Genomic DNA, 22,555 nt, shown 5'->3' with positions numbered 1-22,555 from the left:
ACCCCTGTGACATGAGCAGGGTTTTGTCAACCACTAGATCAATCTACATCAAAGAGCGAGTGCAAAAAGGTTAAGAAATTCCAAACTAATTAATGCCAATGTCATAAAAATAGCCATAGGAGAGAATTATATATTTGGGATCGTTCTTTACAATTATAATTACTAAGTTGTTTGCTTGTTTTTCTTCCTACTAACCAAATTAATGTACCTATAATAGCCCAAGAACACCTGCTCATCCATGAAAACTATGCACTTCCCTCCCCCCAATTGCAGACATCGGTAACACAGAAGGACCCCCAGTGCATACACAATGACTAGAAGAAAATGTATCTCAAAGCCACTAGAGGGCAACCCCTGTAAGCACACACTGAGTAAGTTTCATCTTCAAAACAGCTAGCAATTTAACACAGAACCTTTTTTTTGCCCTCCTCTTAATGAAAAAGGAAAAAAGCTATATTTAATTCTGTGGGTTTTTCTTATAGAAATGACTTTTACATAGGATTAGCCATATACATCAAAATTTTAGATTTTATTTCACAAATACAGTCATAAACATAAGCATCTATGAAGCTCAAAAAAAGAAATACCAGAGATTTCTCCAACACACAACAGAAGTGAAGCCAAGTGAGTAACAGAATATTGTATTTAGATAATTTAGATAATATTATATTTAGATAAATATCATAGTGGGTGTTGTTTTTGTCGGTTACTTAAATCCTCAATATAAGCATGATTTTTAAAACTTCCCTTACAATTCCTCTTTGATGTCTGTCAAAAACTTTGCAGCACTATGAATCAGCTGCATATTACACAGAAACTTTTTATTCACCCTTTTCCTACCTCCGCTTGTATTCATTCGTTCTCATTTTGTCTTAGGTCTTAAAAGCAAGGATAAGTAACAAATTGAATAATTTTATAGCTTGTAAGTGAGCTTCACAATAGAGACAGTAATAAGGAAATCATTTTTTGTCCTGATAATGAAATTTTTTTCCCCAGGAAAAAGGTGTCCATTTTATTTATACTTTGTCTTGGTAGCTGTGGTCAGGAATGAAGTGCTATAATGTTCAATGAAACCCCCCTGCTTCTCTTCTTTTTCCCACTTCCGTCTTCATTCTCAGGTTTCCCTTGTATCCTTTTCTATCTCTTTTAGAGACCAGCTCCCAAATTTCCTTTCTCTGTATAAGTAATGGAACCAGAAATGACTGACTGATCTTGATAATGCAATAGAATTAAACTTGATATTGTGCAAGAGGCATTCTCAAATTAAATTTTAATTCTGTTCAACTCCACCATTTAAAACCAGTTCAAATGCAACACGAAAAGGATATGACATGTATCTACTCAGTTATACATACTTGTGAAATAAACACAGTGGTATGTCAACAAAGGGGTTACTCACTTTTCCATCCTTGGATGTACCTGCAACTTGACCTGTTGCAATAGTGATCCTGTCAGGATGGACAGCCAGGCTGAAAAGAGAAACAGCCATTAAATCCATTTATTATACATTAAATTTTCACCAGATACTGAAGCAAATAGCCTTATTTTAGTTAGACAAACATATATATCAACATTTTAAAAGCATGAAACCAGAACTGGCTAAATTATTTTTATGCTTTTTATTAAAAATATGATGGTCTGGTCAGTAAGGTAAGCACATTCTAGACACAGTCCTTCAGATCAAACACTTATTCACTCAAACATATGACAAATCACTTAATGGAATGTGTTGACCAGATATTCAGCAGCTCTTATGGGGTGACACCAAATTCTTCTTCAAAAGGTTAGGAAAAAAGAAAAAAAGTCCTGTAGTTACTGAGAGATAGTAATGCTGAAATTAAGAATCAGACTGTTTTCTAAAATTAAAATTGTTAACACTGTACTCAGCGAAGAAACTCTCTAAGAAAAAAGCAGTCTGTACTAAATTCTGTACTAAAGCACAGCCTAGAGGGAAGAGCAGAGTCCACTTTCACCTAAATTTTTATCTTAACTCTTTTTTCACTTCAGCTGCTCTGCATACCGTTCTACACGTGAAATACCCTGAGAAATGAATGGTGACAATAATTCATCCAGCTTTTTAACAGAGAACTGTATCCCTCTTTCTCATAAAGAAGAAAGATTTGAAACTTCTGAAGAGTTAGAAAAATTAAAAAATGAGATGGAACAAGTCCAAGTTAAAATCTCCTTGTAAAACTATTAGATTATACAAATAATTCAGTTTTATGAAACACACAACACAGATTTGATTATCAGGTCTATTTTGGGGATTCATGGATAACAGCTGTTTCATAAAGTTAAATTTAAAGAAGGGATGTCAAGCTCAGTTCATACGTTAGGGCTCATCAGATAATCTGGGTGCTCTTTCTCAGCAATTAGATGAATACAGTCAAGATAAACCATGTATTTACATGCCAATTCAATGATATTGATATTTCCTGATATCCAGCACCCGTAAACTTGAAAACAGAAATCACTGAAGCCCAAGCTGGCATGCCTGCATGGCAGACAGACCGGATAGCTCTGAAGCAGCGTGTAGGATATCTGCCATGGTACAGACATGCTCAAAAACTGCTGAGGAAAATAGGAAAGAACGTATATGAGGATTAATAATTCTATCCTACTTGAAAAAGGAAGCAAGGGGAACCTAAATTAGTCAATAATTAATTAGTCCAAAAACAGAGCAATTAAAATTAGATTTATGATCAGATTTCTTCATGTTTGTATTTTTGATGTAAAGAGAGCAAGTTACAGCAAGTAAGTTTTCTCAAGTAAATACACCTTTATAATGGGTGCCAGACCTTTATGCTATTGTCCAAGTACACTGTTAGGCATACAGAACCAACATATGCCTGACTTGAGAGGTTACATCATTTGAATTTTCAAAACTACCTTAACAGATAATAAAGTATTACAGGATAGATATTGTTTTGAGAGAAAAGAAATCTGAAGTGTAATAGGTAACTCACCACTTCACGTCATCATTATGACCAGTGTAATGTCTCTGAAGTTGTTCTTCAACGTTGAATAACACGACTACAGATGCGATGAAATACACAGTTTCACCCGTTGGAAGAAGATACAGGTTACTGCGACAGTCCCGGCCCCGATATCCATAGCTAGCATGTTTGTCAAGCTGCAGTAACGTTATTTATGAATTAAGAATGTTAAAAATAAGGAAAAATGAAACAAAATTCCTGATAGTTGGCCTCTCCTCGCTTGAGCACAGCTTTATCACTTAAAAACCTCCAGAACAGTAGAGAGAGCCAAAGCATTTCATTGCTTGAGTGCCTGAAAAATCTACATATCACATAAAAAAAATACACAGTAGAAAAGACAAAGGCAGCATTTTGTAGCCATAGCACCCTTTCAGTATCCTCCAAAATTTTCTAAATGCGAGACTAAGACAGCACAGCAATTCCAATGCTGTCCTAAGTGCGTTTACCACTTATACGGGTTGACAAAATAAAAACTTGGACTTGATGGAAACACTGGTAAGCCATTCAGTACATCTCCCTGCATTACATTAGGGGGGACTGCATTATCCTTTGTTCAGGTTGATTGATTTCATTATCCTGGTCATTACCAACCAGATGGATAAAAAAAACATAGAACAGTTACATCATACATTCTGATTTATTTCTGTAGCATTTAAAAGGCAGTGGCCCAGATTCTGATGCTCATCATATCAACACTAATTTAAAATTAATTCAATAAACTAACTGGAATTAATCCAGAAATAATCTCATTTAGACTGAATGCGAATTCAGTCAAATTACGTAGTTTTATTTTTATGAGAAGTCATCAGGGACTACAACTATTTTGGCTTTCCCTTTTTATGGTAAAAGAGAGGAACAATATTAGCAGAATCCTGGCAAAACAGAAGAGCACTGTAATTCAATCATTATGGAGAATCTGGCCACAATGGATATATAGAAAGGTACTGCTGAAACCCTCCATCACCTGATACTATAAATATATTTGTGCACTATTCCCTCCATAATCAGTGATAACACAGCCAAACTAAAAGATCCATGTTAGCACAGGACTACAGGATGTAAGGACTACAGTTATTTTACTCCTAAAAATAAAAACAGCTGACTGCTGTTTTCTTATGTTTGTTTTTAATATATGTAATGAACTGCATGCACAAACATTAAAAATATATTTTAAAATTCAAAAATACAACATTTAAATTCCCAATTTGGCATTTTTTAGCCAAAGTTCCTTTAAATTTGAGATACTTAAATCTGAAGAAATAAAAATTAACTACAAAAAAAAAAGTAACAAATATTTTTAAGTTATAAAGCACTTATTATCAATTCCTAACATGTCTGTAAAGATAAGATACTACTCTAGATCACAGACTTTACTCAATTTGTTTAAACTTATTGTTCTCTGTAAAGGCACAACCAATTGAAGTCAACAACATTCACTGAGTACAGCAAAACATAATCAAGTTGGTAACAAATTAGCAGCTCATGTTAGTGTAAGAAATAGAATTTTTTAAAAAGGTAAAAATATTTTGTAGACCTTCATGAGGAAGAAATCACTGTGCCTAGAAAAAGCTATTACATGGAAAAGATTGCATTCTTTAGGAAAAATCTCCTTTCTTTACCATTCTTCCTGTTGGGAACAATGCTGCATTCAACCGCACGACTGCCGTTGTCAAACATTCAGTTTCTTTCTAGCCATCCTTTTTCCTCAGATTTAAACTCCTGGGGTTGATCTCTCCTCCTCACAATTTCCCACACTCAGATTTCGTGCCGTCAACTTTGATTTGGTGAGCTGGCACTTCAGCAAATGTTATCTTGACCTTTTCTTTTCTCTTGGCCTGCAGCCTTTGTTTCAGACCTCCCGCTTACCAAACGAGCTGCTCTCAAACGATCTCTGCAAATTGCTGCCCTCTCCCTGATCTACCCAGTGCTGATGTCCTGCTTGGCACTGCCACCTCTGCTCCAGCCCTCCCTCACACTTTATCATTCAGCATTTCTATTTCTTCACATCTGATTGTATCTGATTATCTGAATCTGTAGTTGTTGTCCTTTTTTTCCCCTTTTTACCTTTCTCCTCAAATTACCTTAAAACGTGAGCAGGAGTGTATCTTTTCTCCATTACAGTCTCTAAATCGAGCATTATTTTATTCCCTAATCTATTCCTCTTTGAGTCCTGTAGACACCTAGTCATTGACGTAACTTTGAAGCATAGATGGCATTATTGGGCTTAACTGCAAAGAAAAAATCTGGAAAAAACAGCATAATATTTTTTCTCCTCTGTAACCACTTAGGGTTAGTTGGAGCACTTCATACCCTTCCTATTTCTAAATTCATACCTTTTCTATTAATACTAAACATTAAAGTGGGATTATGCTGGATATACAGATACACAGCTGGGAGGACATATGAATATTCAAACAACAACAACAGTCCATCCAGGAAATAGTCATTTAGGTATGCTTAGGTGAGAAATAAATGAGACTGAAACCATGACTCTAATTATCATTTGTTGCAAGTCTGTAATATTAGCATCAGCTTCCCTGTATACAGTGCTAAGGGCAGTCTACTTTGATTTTGGTTTTTGTGGGATTTGTTTGCTTCAGAAAGTATCTTATCACTCCCCATGTCATTCTTTTGCCCCCTTCCTTAAAGGGGAGACTGTGCAAACTTAAAAAGACATCATTCGGTTGTTTTGTGATATACGTACAATGATTCATTGGCAGAATGCTGCAAGCAGAATTTATTACTCTATTATCAACTATTTTATTAATCTGTGGTGCCCAGATATTTTTGGTTTTTAATTGACCCTCAGTTATTTCTGTATGCATTATCTATGCAGTTCCAGCAGAGTTGGGTAGGACCCACAAAAGCTCAGCTGCAAAAGGAATAGCAAGAATGGTTACTAAATCTGTCATTAATCTCCAGCGAATACAATGGGACTCTTGGAGATTCTGTGTGCAATCTGAAACCACATGGAGTTCTATTTATACAACTTAGAAAAAGAATATTTGCAGCTTTTCTTTTTTTTATGAAGACAAAGCAACATCTTATTTGTACTGCTTGGGACCAAAAAAAGTCTTTTCTTAAAATAGAGGTCCTTATGAAGGCTTAATCTCTCTAAAGGTAGTGGATCTTACAAACAGATGTTTGTGATTATATTTTATTATAAATCACCTATTTTTTTTTAATACACAAATGTAATTTTTTTTTTTTTCCTAAGGGTAGATGTTTCTTATTACTAATAAAACTGAAAGGTGACAATTTCCCTATGTGATTAAACTCTAGATTTTTTTTCCAAGTCAGAATTCTGTAATTGTATCCACTTAGAGATATCAGTGGAAAATTCTGGTCATTTGACATTTACGCTGCTTAAGCACAGCTGAAATCTAAATGTAAGTATTATTTTATTTGATATCTTGTGGACTTTATTGCTGGCTCCTATCAATTGCAAGACACTGTTCAGTTCTAGTATTATCCAAATACTGCAGCTGTCCTTATAAGAAGTTGCTGTAACAAATGGTGCACTTTTTACACAAGACAGTTCAAAATGATAAATTATTGCTGAGAGTCAGCAAAAATATACCTTAGATTGTTTTATGCATACCCATAATTAATAATCACTGTTCACTACAGTCATGCAGCATGCCTACTTTAATCTTCAGCTCATTAGCATGCTTCAAACTCAACCTTCAGGCAAAGTTTAAGCAAAGTCTTCAGCTGCCACCCTGTAATTCACTGAGTGCAGAACAGCAGGCCTTGAGAAATGAGCACCTATTCGAATGGAATGTCACCTTGCACTTCGCTAATGAAGCATACCTCATTAAAGGAGATCTTACATTTGCTATATTCAGCTCTAAAATTTATTTAAAACACATCATAAAGAAATCATTGACTTAAAGTAGTTCTCCAACACAGAAAGGATACACCCATTCCAGTTTAAGCCTCTTGGCTGGTAGTTCTACTTTTGCTTCCAAATTGTAAGATTCCACTTGCTCTTTGGGCATGTACATGGTAACAGGACGTCCACGAAGAAACATTTTTACATATCCTTCCTCTACAAAAGGTCAGAAATGTTTAGAGTTACACCAAAAAAAACATCAGTGGAGAACTCCAGTGCTCCTCAATCCCTTCCCACTTAATACTTTGGTGCGTTACAATTACAGGATGACATGCAATCACAAACATATAAAATAAGCAGCTTTCTTTTCCCCTAAATCATGTTTACTATACAGGATTATTATTATTATTATATATTCTTTTAAAGTAAAGTCCCTTTTTCCTCTAAATATTTTGAAAAGAATTAGAATTTAACAATGTCATGAAGAACTAAAAAAAGGTCTAAGGACTGCAATTAAAGAAAATTACATATTACATTTTTTTAAATGTTTCAAAAGGGGAAAACGTCAAAGATTACAATTAACACAGAAATGTCACTTAAAATTAATTTTATTTTTTAATCAATATTTACAATGGAGCATCAGCATCTGAAGTATTTTCCAACACTCAGTCGCATTCTTTGCATATCAGTGTAAAGACACGCTTTACACTTGATACAGTGTTAGAGATACATTTGAAATAAGGAACATGAACAGTTAGTAAAAGAAATCATGCTGATGTACATGCAAGAAAAGATGTTTTAAGAATCACTAAACATTGAGAAGGAGTGACAACATTGACAGCACATTATAGAAAGGAAAATGACAGAGGAGAGAAGCTACAAAAACTGAATTAGCTGACAAGTAAACAATTTCTAAAAGAAAATACTAAAAATAATTTGTTGAATTCAGAAGAAATATTTTTGGGGAGGAGAAGGAGGGATTAATAACAGATCTGGAAGTACTGACTTGGGGACTTCATGGGGCTTATAAAACTAGGAGATCTGGCAAATGCCATGAAGGTCTGACTAGGACTTTTGGGAACAGGCAAGGCCAAAGTGGGTGTCCTGTGAACTTCTGGTGAAGTTTGTCCACATTCAGAACGTGCTGGCTCTTGCTGCTCCATCGGCAGATCAAGGAATTCAGCCTTGTTCTCATGCGAATCAAGCAGTTTTGGAGTCAGTGACATCTGTAGAGTTACTAGACAGAATAATCGTGGGCACAGAGGAAGTGGAAGGGCAAAAGTAACAAAATCATGTAAATAGAAAAAAAATTAACACTTTAGGACTCTTAAAATTACGCTATGAATCGCTAAGTATCATTACAAGTATACTATGTTTTAGTTTGAAAATTAAGGCTTTATTTTAATTGGAAACGCATACATCAGAAATTTCGATTAAATGAATAAAAATTATAGGTTGAACAAAGTAATCTTATAGCTATGTTATATTACCTACATACATGTGTATTTTGCTTTTAGGCTGATTCATTCGGGAGAGATCACAGTAAAGTTACAGCTAGGGCTCTCTAAAATCCCCTAGTGTATAGAGTTCACAGATATAATGAAAACAACGACATATAATGAGAACAACAAAACAATATTAAAACAAAACACCAAAACAAGAGAATAATAAAAGTGACAGATGGCTGGAGTTCATGAAGCCTGTTAAGAAGTGCCAGAATACTGGAATTGATATTAAAAATCTACTCTGATAGATCTGTATGGGAAAATAAAGAGGATAGAGCATTAAATAGCAGAGCATTACAGCACTATTTGTATGCGCATGCAGCATCTATTTAATGAGCTTCAAACACAAGCCAATGCTACTGATACTAGTGCACTGGAATTTAATAGATTTTCAGCAGTGACAAGTCTGGATTGTGCTTATCAAAGGCTGTGAATGGATGACAGTTTAATTCATCGAGCTGATTTTCTCACTGAAAACATCACGGGACTCACAAAACTTGCCTTTAAGCATCTACAGTGGAACTGTCCACATTTGACCTGGTCATTCAAAACTGCTTTTTAGAGTAAATAGGAAGAAGCAGGTACTTTTAGAGGAATTAATCACACTTGAAAGCATGTGTCCAAGGCCAAAGTATATATATTATGTCTCTAGCATGCCTCTCTCTAACTGTAAACAGGAATTTAGGATGACTAGCAAGGCACAGAACTGTATATTTATTTAGAAGTTTTGGTAATGTTAATTTTACAGGTACTGATATTTGTTAGTAATACAAGTATATTATTTACTTAGTCCCCTTTTATTTTTCTTAACTAAATCTTTAAGACAGCACAGCTCTATGCAAAGATAGTTGTAAAGACAGACAATAAAACTACAAAGACAGATCAGTGGTGAAACTTCTAAACAAATGTATCTTTTACATCTGCAATATTGTGAATTTAGAACTGCCGTTGAAAATAACTATAAAAATTAATAGCTATTGAATCGAAATTAGAAGACATGAATGCTAGTACGATCAGCAAAGACAATCACTACTGATTGCATAAAACTGTATGACTACACAGAAGTAGAAACCCTGTAAAAGACTTTGCCTTGGGAATAAACATTTTTAAAATGAAATTTTACATTTGTTGCAAAGGTGAAAGATGCTGATTAGTGGAAAAACCGTTAGGAATAAGCTATCTCTAAAAGCAAGACAAATCTGTGATTGTATCACAGACATAAACATGCATCAAAAATGTGCATATTTACACTGCAATTTAGCTGCAATTTTAGAAAACACTATGGCATGTTTACCAAATATAACTCCGCATTATGACATTGAGCAAAAAGCACTGAGAAATTAGTTGGAGGCCTAAATCTGCTTACTTAGCATTCAGAAAAATCTAACTAAGTTCTACTCAATATGAAAAAGCAAAGGGAAAAAAACAAGGCTTCTATCATTGTGTTAGACTACCAGCAAAACAAGCCAGAGGGGCAAATCTATATGAATTTCAGCAAAAGTGCAGAACACCATTTCAAACACAGTGAACATCCACATGTTGCCATATAGCTCTCTCAACATATTTTTTTCTATTTCAAATTCTCCTGAAAAATCCGTGACTCAATTATAACCCATTACTATTTTTACAGTGCACCTGCAGGTTATAATTCAGTAGATTGTATAATGGATGGAATAATATTTTTGTTCTACTCAAAAGAACCAGAAAAGTTTTAACGCTGCAAAATGCATGCAAGTAACAAAACTGCAGTTTATACATAAAGCTTTTATCACGCTGGCACCATTTTGCTTCGAGAGCTATGAGGTTTTGGAAGTGAAGCCTACCTTTGCAGTGTGTCACACGGCGCTTCCCTTGTGGTTACAGAGACAGAGACAGAAGGGCTAGATAAAGATGTGTTCCAGTATAAGAGCCTCACTATACACCTGCTCTACAGGCTGTCCAGGGGCACTCTGCTGGGAGCTACCTTGCTTCCTGACAAAACCTGAGCCGTCATTACAGACAAACGTCTCCTTTCTTTCACCTAGAAGCACTGTTCAGTCCCTTTCTCTTTCAAAAGCATTTAAGCTTTACTATGCAACTATATGCTAACAGTAACTAAAATATCAGGTATAACATTCTTAGGAATAATAATTTCAGTAAGAATTTTGCCCAGGAGGGCAAAGGAAGATAGAAACAGTATAATGTGTTTAGTTACCAACATTTATCTAGGGAAGTGCTACAACAAAAACTATTCCAAACACCTTTTCTTCTCTTGCACCACATAAGCAATGCTACGCAAGAACTGCAAACTCTATGTGAATCCTCAAGATTTCTTTTTCTGAAACAATGTTTTCAGGAAAGGAATGTAGATAGTGATTGTATTGTCACAGTGTATTTAAATACTCAATTCTACATATTTCCAAGTTCAAAACCAGTTAACATACTAACTCTTGAAGAATGGCATAAGAGCTTTGTTGGATGCTGATCAGTCCATTCGGTAAACTAGGGATTTTCTTGTTCAGCTTAATGTAAGCTTACTGTTACACAACTATAAACAACAAGAATATGAAAAAAAAAATTGATAAATGAGCCATTTTCTCCATTACTTATTCTATTGTAATGAAGGATTTATTTTAAACCTGTGTTTTTCCAGGACAAATATTACTTAGACATCGTATTCAGTTTCTTATCTTCATCAAGGACAAGGACTGGCTCTTGCACTAATACCTCATATTTTGCTTTTGCAATCTTGTAATAAAGATAATACACAAGGAAAAAAAAAAAACATGACTTAAATTCTAGATCTCCAAAACCATAGCTTCAATACACCTTCATTTGTAATCTGACAAATTGTATTACAAGGCATTGGGATAGATATGGAATTCTTTAAGGGAGCAATCAAGTACAGCTTGACTAAATTAATGCATTGTAACTGGAATGTAGTAATACTTCAATTAACAGAACTTTAATATTGCTCCAAAATGAAGACACATTTGAGGTAAGAAGACATTGCCTTTTTCTTCTTTGTCTTCTTACAAAGAATCCAAATTAAATAAACCTGCTGGGCCAATAAAAAGTAGAGCAAAACTGCTCTTTTTTTTTTTTTTAAACTACATCTATATACATTATTGATATACCCAGTAAGTGTCATGCTTAGAATCCCAACACCAGTTCCTGAATATTGGCAAATAAAATTATCACAATTTTTAAATGTTTTAAAATGCTAAAAAGTTCCTACCTGCACTGAACATTGGCTCCTTGGGTTTGCTGCAAAAATAATGAAGAAATTTCTATTTTAAAAAGCCCATGCAAAGTATCCACACATAAAGCTGTTGATGCAATATAAAATTAAATATATTTCTATATAAGTAATGATAGAATTCAATTATTTACAGTGTAAATCTCAAAGCAGACAAAATTATAAACAGAGTTCATGATGGTTCCTTAATGACAAATATCAACACTTTTTTGTTTTGTTTTGTTTTTAAACATTTCTTTTTGTATTCTTACAAATACAGATTTTCTACTATTACCAGATCCTCCCCTCCTGCAGCATTAGTAGGAGAACATGGAAATTGGCCTAGAGCATTTGTCTCAAGTTTTGGTTTGCAGTCAGATAAATTTGTCATCCTAAAAAGACCTACAGATATCATTAAAACTTAGGAATATATTCTTAAATACAACATCTCTTTGTATACACAGAGAGAGCTACAGTATATGTAGCTATTTGCTTCATGACTTTGCTCTCTCTGAACTTAAGAATAAAATAAAATTTGAATGGTGCTTTCCCAAAGAGTTTACATAGAAGCTGGAACTGCCCAATTGGTTCCTGATGAACTGCGGTATCCAGTGAAACCCAGGAAACACATATCTATCATTATTAAAGCACCTTCTTTCCCAGTGCAGCATGCAGAAGACAAGTTAAATCAGCTTGCCTTTTTGTCTTGAGAAAACTATCTGGGAAAAAGTGAGGGAAAAATACTTAAATACATGCGGATAAGGAAGAGACAGAAAAGATGAGTTGCTCTCTGGATAGTACTACCCTGCTATCTTGATCAAAAAGAAGAAATCTCAAGAAATAACAGTTGTTTTGTTTTCTTTACCCTCCATCGCTGTGTAATTAATCTTGAGGGAGCTGTTTCTAATGAAATAGAAGGGTCATTAAGTCGTATCAAGCAGTTATCTTTTTCCCAGGTCTATATCCTTCATACTCAATAAATTTCTGAAACATCAGGTTACTACAGCATCGTTCCTAGTGATCGCAAAAGAGTTGAAAACTCTGCAACTTCAGTGGAGAGATGCATGAAAAGGATGAAGTATCCACAGAGCTTTGAAATGCAATCTCCACTTCACATCCAAAAGTGCAGTTGGAAGATAAACTAAACTGGTTGCATACTTGCACAGGATTTTTTCGAAGCAAGATTCCCCCCTCTCTACAAATGAAACTGAAGCCACAACAAACCATCTGAGTATTTTTCATTTTCCTTTGATTTGACTCTGCTGTGTTAAAATAACATATTTATCTAATAATTGAACCAACCAACAAATGAATTATTTGGGGCTCACCTGGTACAGCACCTTCTAATACCACCAGCCTGGATATTAATCATGCAACAAAATTCTTGCACCAATCTGGCCCACAAAGCCAATCTAAATAAGTACCATGATGTGTTACCATTTTTAACACCAACATTAAATTAAATTCTTATGAGTGAAGATATTTATAGTAAATAAGATCTTTATGAGATGCAGCATTAGTCAGAAATGCTACATTTCTAGAGACAAGACCTCCCAGTTCTGAATTGTCCATGCTGACTTATACAAGTTAATGCAAAGGGCTGATTCATTACAGTAATAAAGCAAACCATGTGTACTTTCTAATTATAAAAAATCGTAACCAGACAGAACTTTGACTGCTCCTTTTCTTTTTTCATGATCTTGAATCATTTCCTACTTACCTAAATTTTAACAAAGACTTACCTCTTGCTCAGAGTGACAGGGAACTGGGAAACCTCAGCCTACAGTCCTCACTTCCTCATCCTTTATTATTAAAGCTTCTTAAAATACCTTTCTAAAGCAATATGACATTGCATAATGGGCTACAACTGCACGTAGAAGTATGTTGAAAAATAGTAATTTCAATATTGCCTTTTTAGATTTCTGACATGCATTCTGCTTTAAGCCTCATCTAGAGAGCAGAAATAACACGAGAAATGAAAAAGGCTGTGAGTAGTTCAGTAATGCTCTCTTCTTCATTCTTACACACATATAGTTAGCTTTAGGAGGACAGCTTTGGCTCCTGGCATATAGAATCACGCTTATTTTTCTTCTAGTCCCATGACTCTTGCTCTATGTTCTGCACAGTTGCCTGCCTTCAGCAGCAATTATGAGGAAGACTTTACCCAGACTCTTCCACAGGATAAAGACACTCTTCAATGAGGTAAGAGCTGCGACTCTGAACATCCACAGGCTGCATGTGATATAAGAAATCAGGCCTTTTATCTCCTGGGAAAACTCTCTAATCACACAATTATTGCTCTAACAGCAACATCAGCCACACTAGCTCCACCTTATGCTATTTAACATGGGCTCCCAATTAGATCCTTAGGAAATTTCATTTAAATAATGCATTCCATACATTATTAACATCACTTGTTTATGGGACCACTATGTAGCTGCCAGAAGTTGTATCTTTTCTTCTTTTAAGTAATCAAAAATTTATTTAATATTCTCATCTGGTTTCTTTAGTAGCTTTCATATAAAACTAATCTCAGATAAATTGCACTTTATACAGGTATCAAGTAGAGAGGGATAGCTTCAAATCAAAACTAGTAGTAATTTCATCACCCGCATTTAGGCTGTTGCCTATTAGTTCACAAGAGCCTCAGTCAGTCTCCACACTGAGAGAAGATGCCAAAGAGATTTAAATAAGAAGTTTTAGAATCATAGAATATCCCAAGTTGGAAGGGAGCCATAAGCATCATTGAGTTCAACAAGTTGTTTTGTGCCCTACCATTGTCTCATCAGCAATCCAATGACTCTCATAAAGGCATTCATGCACAGACAGAACAGGTGAATTACATTATTCTGTAATCTTCATCAACACTGTTTCTCTTGCCACATCATCTGAGAATCTCAAAACTACCATTAATACCTCTTTGTACATAAGGAACTGTAGCAGGACAGAGATCAGGTGTAATGGCCATGGGCCAATGGCCAAAATCTGTCTAGGAAATACGGGAAAGAATCAATTGGTCAAAACATTGATCTCACCACAAACAATAAATCACCTATATCTTCAAGACATCCTATTCTGAAACTCTTGGAAAAGACATTTTCCTTTTGTTACTGTCAATACAATACGAGAAGCACCATCAAAATGCACAGAGATGCAAAATCACTTTATTCTGCTTCTTTGGATAGTGCCTGCACATAAGTCTATTTCTCCATTTCACATTCATCTGACTTAAACTGAGACAGTTATTACTCATAAATCAACTAGATATCATTCCACATGTGTGAGGTGGTGAGCATTCAATATTGCCTTTTTAGATTTCTGACATGCATTCTGCTTTAAGCCTCATCTAGAGAGCAGAAATAATTCAAAAAAAGATCTTTTCAGAAAGAAAAATTCAAAAGAAAGATTTGAAGTCTCCTAAAATACGTATTTTTGACCAACTGGTAGAGGTTTTGTGTTTGTTTGTTTGTTTTTTTTAAACACAAACAAATTCTAATATTTGCTGAATTGAAGAAACAAATTTCACTGTTAGAGCAGAAAGCAAAAAAGAATGAAGATGGCCATTCAAGAAACACTACCTTTCACTGTTCTTTTTACCACTGGATGAGCTGCTGGTGGATCCAGTGCGGTTGCGACTCCCTTTGGAATCTCCATAGCTTTCCCTCCGGCCTCCTGGGGACACACGCTCAGCAGAGCTGGTTCTCTTCACAGTACTAATGAGAAAAAGAGATTAAGCTTAACAGTAGAACTTGTAGAAGTACACACCTAATGACAAACACTCCTGAGAAATGTATCAAATAGAAAGCTGGCCATAAAAATAGCAACATTATTTTTTAATCAGAAAACAACTTGTTAAAGATCTTACGTAACAGTTCTGCTGAGCACCTGTTGCAACAGAGATTAACATACTTTTTTTGGCCCGGTTATAAAAAAAAAAAAAAAAAAAAAAGGGGGCCACACTAACATCAGACATCTGTAACACCTACTTTCCATATCACCTCCCAAATCTTTGAATACCATCCTATGCTTTAAAATTCTCTCAAAAAGAAAGGAACTCAAAGAAAGCACATTATACAACACCAGCAGACAACAGAAAACATCAAAAATAGGTCAAAATTTGAGCGCTAGCAAGCTAACCAGCATCTTCATTCAAAATCAGTTACACTGTGGTTCAAAGTGAGTTTTAACACACTCTAAAGAAAAACTATGAAAATGTAAGCTAGCTCTCCATTCATTTGTAAAAAAAAAAAAAAAAAAACATGCTTCTACACTGCATGTACAAATAGATTACATTCCCTGCCCCTGATAAGGAGTATCTCAGAGGCTTAAGTTTCTACCACTCTTCAACTGTCCCTTTGGCAAAGATGGCTGTAAGGAAGCTCCTGCATGACTTTCAGACAGCCAGCTCTCTCCGACAGAACCACAAGGCACAACAGGAGCAGTATAACAGAGCATACAACATAGGTGACAAACTACTATGGTTTTCCATTAGTTCAAACCACTTTTCTCCAAAGCAATGCTTCCTAGGGGCAAGGGGAGTAGGTGACAAATGAGCTAGGCTAGGTCCCTCGCTTTACTCCTTTCCCTGGGATGCAGAGAAGGGCTGGCAGCAGTGCTTGGGATGAGGCAGGAATCATTTCCACACCACCAGCTGGACAGAATTTGATGCTGGTACCTCCTTTCTCCCAACTCTGCCTTCTGTTTGCTTTACACTCTCCAAAGAAAAGAGCAGGGACATTTATGCACCTTTCCCCACATCCTATGTTGTGTCTGTCCATATAAACATTTTGGCTTTTTCTGCTCCTGCCCTCCAGGTCCCAGTCTCATTCCAGTCAGTTCCTTTGCCAACCCCAGCCCTGTTACCTTTTACACTCCAGGGTGTTCTGCTTACCATAAGGTTCAGTTCAGGCATCACCATGGACTATTCCAGGCCTCCTCATCAACTTCTAAAAACCATCCCTATCGTATTACCTCAGTCAGCTTCTCAGACTGCCTCACTTCACACAGTGTAAAAAATAGAAGCATCAACTCTTCATAAGTAAAGGAAGAAAAGTAGACTTTTCTGTGTGATCAAAACACAAAACTGTACAATACAATGGATAGATCTGAGCTCAAGTCACTGCAAAGATGACATTTTTCTGAGAGGAAGCTCCATGCATTCAGGGCAGAGCAGATACATCATGTGATGCATCTCAGGTGGCTTGACAAAAATCTTTCCAGAATGTGCAGTGGTAGTGCAGATATTCAGTGCTGTGTTTTTGTATTAAGAACAAGCACCATTCAGAGGATTAAGCTGAAACAAAAATGTTTCTGGGCAGAGAGTGATGTAAGAGAGCAAGAAGAATGCTAAGTTGCACACAGGGACAGACTGAAATAATGCATGGGAGAAGCAAAAGGCAGTGAAAATTCAATTCTGTTGTCACGTATGGCATCACTGTTTCCTAAGCCAGCCATACACTCCCCAAGTCTTCTCAATGCCAAATGCATGGGGGAAAAAAAGAAAAAAAAAACATTCCTTCCACATATTTGATAATATATTACAAACATTTAACAGTTCTCTGTCTTATTAACACCATTCCATAATATTACTCCATGCTAACATAAAGCAGCCATGGTACTGAAAAGTTTTACTCCACATAAAGTACCTTTGTCAGCTTGTGCCCTTTCACTAAATTTTACTACCACAAAATATCAGCACTGTGTGATTTTGTAGTATCAAACTCTTATTTTGACATCATCTCTTTAAACAGAAAAAGATGACACAGTATTGGCCAGCACTGAAATTTAATGAAGGAAATCATCAAATTGTGCTGACGTTAGAAAAACTGTAGCAGTTATGGAAGCAGTTTTAAACTAATTTAATATTGCTTGGGGTTTTATTTTTTTACAGTTATCAACATTCAAAAGATGAATGGATGGATAAAAAAAATGAACAGGCCTAAAGCTTAGAAGTGCAATGATATCTTTTTACTGATGAAGCCTCATATCAGTATAAAAACTTCTTTTACCACAATAGAAGAACAGAACTCTTTTAAGTTATTTTAGATCCATTAGTGTTTAAGCTAACTAGCCAAACTATCTTCTGACAAATTTCAAACTTCCACCAACAGCAAAAGCCCAGCGAGATATACTAGAGAATGATCAGAAAAAGATGATCACAGCAAGATATTTTAATTCCATTGCATTAACTCAATTTTGGCAAATACACATTTTGGTTTCTCTGGTGTTTAACATCAGTATGGCTACAGCAGACATATGGACACCTGAGGAAGAATTTAAAATGATAGGAAATATTCATTTAACTTACAAGACTGTAAGAACACGACTGGATTCCAGAGTTTGGCTTCCACATTAGTGATATGAAAGGAGAACATCTTCAATTTTTTAATTAAAAGGTAACATTTGTTAGCACCATTTTTAAGCTTAAGATGGGAACGTGAGTTAATGAAATACAGTAAAAGTGATGTTAGCATAAGAGAATGGAGATAACATATCAGAAATCATCACTGGATAAGTAATGCGTTTATCGGCAATAAGTTTTAAATGCACTTATGAGAGTGTTCAAAATCGGAATAATTACAGTTCTACACTGTTAATGCTGCCACTAAAACAGCCACTTTCTATGTGTTGAATCAGAATAGGAATGAAAAGCAATTGAGCTTCAACACTACAAAGCTATTAAGAATCCCTCACCTTAGAGCAGGCTTTTTCAGTTTGCATGCATTGAGAAGATTCACAGACCTGCTTAATCCACATTGAGAGGTGCGTAAACAAAGCAGAATAAAAAGTGAATGCAACAATAAAACATGGAAAAGACATTTAAAACAAGCTTCCATTAAAAGACATCATTGCATGCATTTAAGATATGAGGTCACGTGCAAGAATAAACAACAGCAAATTATTGGCTCCGGTGTCTGATCATTTCAAACCACCTAAGAACACCAATGTATCTTTGAATGACAAAATCTTAGCAAGGCTCCAAATACACTAAATGTTTCTAAAGCTACTGAGAAAAACACAGAAAAAGAAAATGAAAGAGGCTAAGGAAACAGACAGATGATCCAGCTAGGAGACACAAGACTGTTAAGAAAGCAATAAACACAAGAAAATAAATCTTCATACATATATACACACATCACTGCATAGCATGTATGTTTTACATGCTTGCATCATTGAATTGCAGTGAGCAAATCAGAATAAATATATATATATATATGATCAAATTTCTGGGGGGAAAGCACATGAAAGCTCTTACAATAAAATACATTTAAAAAGTGTACAGTAGTGAAACAATACTAATATTTTGAGACTTGTCTAGCACTCCTTCTGACTCTCATTTGAATCAATTAGAATGAATTTGAGAATATATGACTTCAATTTCATTACGCCTTTGAGCAAAGCACACTAATAACTTTAATTGTTAGAGATAGTGAAGTAGTGTAATGGCTTTGCTGCTTGAAGCTCAGTGGATAGGATTTTTATATTTATATTCTTTTTATTTAAAAACAGTTTTTTTGAGAGTCAAGCATTAAATAGGAGTCTAAACTGAAGGTTTGACACAGAGTTTGCGTGTGCCAGTTGCAAACCATTGTTGCCCTCAGAACAGAATGTAGAACATTAATTCCAGGAGACCGAACAATTTCCTAGGGGCCATGTGTTTAGAGTTTAGAAGAACAGGAATTCATCTTATTAAAGTATTTTATTCTCCCTACAAACAAAGCTTTTTATGTTTTCTTTGTTCCAACTTCTTCCTTTTGATCTCAGTTGTCAGAGTTTTGCAGCATTGTAGTACTTTACAATCTGCTCAAGAACAAAGAATGACTGATTGGCTCTTTCTAAAAGAGAAAGTATATGCTAGCCTACAGTCTGCAGCAGCATCCCTACTGGGAAAGGTACCGACTGCATTCTCCTCCCTTATATTTTCTTTTCCCCTTCAACTATTGGAAACAAAGCTATCCTAGATGAGTCACAAAAACCTAGACTTTAATAGGGAACTCAAAACATTACTACTGTGTGCTGGACACATTCCAGAGGCAAATTTAGTGTTAAGCAATGAACTTCAAGCCACACTGCTTCTGAAAGGAAGAGTGCTGGGGGAAGGGAAAGTTCTGTTCATGATAGAAAAAGCTCATCTTATGCTGAACAAAACTTTCAAATGATTACTCTATGTATGAAGTTCAGAATAAAGATCAGTACACACACAAAAAAAACTAGTAATCAGAATAGCTTAATTTCTGACTTCCACGGATTAAAAATATTAAACACATTAAATTTAAAAAAAAAAAAAATCAAAGTCCCTGAGACAAGGGGACAAGGAAGACTTGCAAACACTTTACAAAGACAAGCAATTCCTAATTATCTGTTTCAGCTGATTACCCAGCCCATCTGTAACTCACTTCAGTTTCACATCAGCCAGCTTGCACCTGGTAGCCGTGTAGCTGTGCATCACATGCTGGCACTGGATAAGAACTTTTGGTTCTAATATCACCAGCATCATCCTTTCCATTTTTATTTTAAGTCTTGCATTGTGTTAATTATTACCACATTTTTATCGCCTGATTGACCTGTGTGTTGTACTTGTGCCTTTGCTCTATTCAGGTTATTTCATTCCTTCCTTAGCTTAGATAGTCGAGTTTTGGCTATATGACATCTAAATGCCAAAGGGGAGCTGGTGCCCTCAATTCTAAATTGAAGTCAGAGTCAGTTGAGGTTACTCAGTGCCTTAACAGATCTGGTTCTAATTAACACGTTAGGCCATAACAGCCTACTGATATCCAGAGATACACACTTTACATATGGAAAACCAATATGCATAAAGGTTAAATGATTTGCATAAGGTCATTCAGAGAACGTGGCAGAATTTGAATAAAAGTCTGCTAGTTCCACCCTTTCAGTCTCAATTTTTTTTTCATCAGCCCCAGTGTTGTATTCCTGCACAAGTAGTCATTTTCATTTCAAATATTAAAAGGGAAATCAGAGAAACGTAGTGAACTCTGAACTGCATCTCCTTGGTAATCTAGCAAGAAGGAGGAGCACCATGCCAATCTGTGGGTTCAAATGAGTTAACTAACACATACAAATGAGGTTGTATTTGCAGACATGTCAATAAGCACATCTATTTCTAAGCAATAGAACGTATGGATGCACATTTGATCCCTGCAGAGATCATTTGTGTATGTTTATACAGATAGGCACTACACGCTGTTTTAAATGGCTATGATATACTTCCTAACCAAATATTTCAAACCAGAATTTACTTCTTTTTAATCCCCTTTTCATAGCAGTGTTGAGTGAAACATCTGGGAAAGACTCCATTAACCTTGATGTTTGCCTCTTTTGAAAATGCGTTCACAAGAAAAAAAAGTTATTTTCCTGTTATAGTAGTCCTAGCAGATGTTTGTAATTTACAGCAGCAAACTGCAGGTTTAAAATAAGACTCAAATAGAAAGGTGCTATTTCTTTTTAATATTACTAATTTTCTTTCACTTTTCAAATTTTGAAATATTATTTTTCTTTCCGCACCTATACTGCATATATATATACAAATATATATACACAATACATATAATTCAAGCTGAAAATAAGCTTTGAAAACATCACTTAATATTTACTGTTAAAACACGACTGTTTATCAGAAACCAGAATTTTAAAAGTTCTTAAAAGTTATTTAAAACTACACACCATTTATGAACTGTTCAATGCTCATTAAAGCTTCTTACCACAGACAACTTCTGTCTCCCGAGGAAAGAAAGCTATTTGACCTTGCTGCTACACTTCCCATGTTGCACCCCCCTATTCTCACTGGGATTTGGAACTGGATGATCTTTTAGGTCCCTTGCAACCTAAGCCATTCTACAATTCTACTTTTACTCATACTCACAGCTCTCAAATGTAAAATGGTCCATTATAAATGCAAAGGATGAATGAATTCATATTAATGAGCTTATCTACTTGACTATTGGCAAGTCAGCTTCTTAGAGCAGTTAAGATACCACCTTTGAACACTGAATATTTTGTGCATGCTATCCTGTGAAAACACAAAATCTCTTAAGTTACTTTAAAGTTCATTTTTAAAAACAGTAAAGAATAATTTACTAAGACGTTTCTATAGTAATTCATTGGTAAGGAGTTTAACACTCTACTCCCTTCCCCTCAAAGTATATATCCAGGCAAGACAAAAATGCCTTAAAGCAATTTTGCATGCTAAATTGAATCAGTACAGCATACTAGAGTGTTAAAGGGAATAGGAAGGGAATAGGAATTCCACAGACCTGGACTTTTCTCAGGACTGAAATAATCTCACATTTCTAAAATGTAAGGAATCTGTAACAAGCTTCTGACTATAACAGCAAGACTGCCCATATGTATTTCTTTCCTAAAACTGCATATACATTTTCATACTGTATACTTCAAGCACCTTCAGCCTAGTTCCTTTAACAAAGGGAAAGGATAAAGCACAATAAAACGATGTTAAAATCCTTATCCCATGGAAGACTTCACTCACAGATGAGCCAAGGCTGTTATACAACACTCACTCCCCAAGGATTCTCCATAAGGACTTTCCCACAAGCACTGAGGGCATCCAGACAGTAAGTGAGTGAGATGAGAAGGCTGCAGGATGCCATTCCCATACATCGCAAGGATGCGTGGAGCCATGACATTGCCCCACAAGCCACAGAATGATCTTCACCTGCATCTGACTCTGTGCTGAAGCAGAAAGTCCCATGTTGAACCCTGGATAACAAGTGCGCAGAATCATGAGTCCCACCCTACGTACACAAGGGAAGCCTGCCAATACTTGGGCTCACTTGTTTTTTGTTCTGTTTTGTTTTAAACTGAATACCACTTAAAACTCTGCATTCAATTCACAGGAATAAATTTAGGAGAATTAAGAAGAAGTAATCTGTGCATTTCCTTAAAATTCACGATACACAAAATAGCACTCCTTTTAAAATACAGATCAATTTTCTCTTTAAAAGTCACATTCTTCCATCCACTTGCA

At 35.5% G+C, this 22,555-nt stretch overlaps 1 protein-coding gene across 7 annotated transcripts in view; it reads right to left on the bottom strand.

Moving 5' to 3' along the window:
- EML1 (EMAP like 1) overlaps window positions 1-22,555 on the bottom strand; it is a 119,927-nt gene that overhangs the window by 20,857 nt on the left and 76,515 nt on the right. For 5 of the 7 annotated variants that reach the window (XM_048947817.1, XM_048947815.1, XM_048947818.1 and 2 more), the window contains 6 exons: window positions 15,132-15,266; window positions 11,554-11,582; window positions 10,160-10,186; window positions 6,918-7,047; window positions 2,967-3,116; window positions 1,400-1,469 (listed from right to left, as the gene is read on the bottom strand). In XM_048947817.1, coding sequence (XP_048803774.1) covers window positions 1,400-1,469; window positions 2,967-3,116; window positions 6,918-7,047; window positions 10,160-10,186; window positions 11,554-11,582; window positions 15,132-15,266 — 541 coding nt within the window. The remainder of the gene's footprint in view (window positions 1-1,399; window positions 1,470-2,966; window positions 3,117-6,917; window positions 7,048-10,159; window positions 10,187-11,553; window positions 11,583-15,131; window positions 15,267-22,555) is intronic. The other 2 variants (XM_048947816.1, XM_048947819.1) reach the window with 1 other exon arrangement.

The sequence above is a fragment of the Lagopus muta genome, chromosome 6, assembly GCF_023343835.1.
Source record: "Lagopus muta isolate bLagMut1 chromosome 6, bLagMut1 primary, whole genome shotgun sequence".
Taxonomy (NCBI): domain Eukaryota; kingdom Metazoa; phylum Chordata; class Aves; order Galliformes; family Phasianidae; genus Lagopus; species Lagopus muta.
Note: the sequence above shows the minus strand (reverse complement) of the source record. Positions and strands in the feature narration are given on the sequence as shown.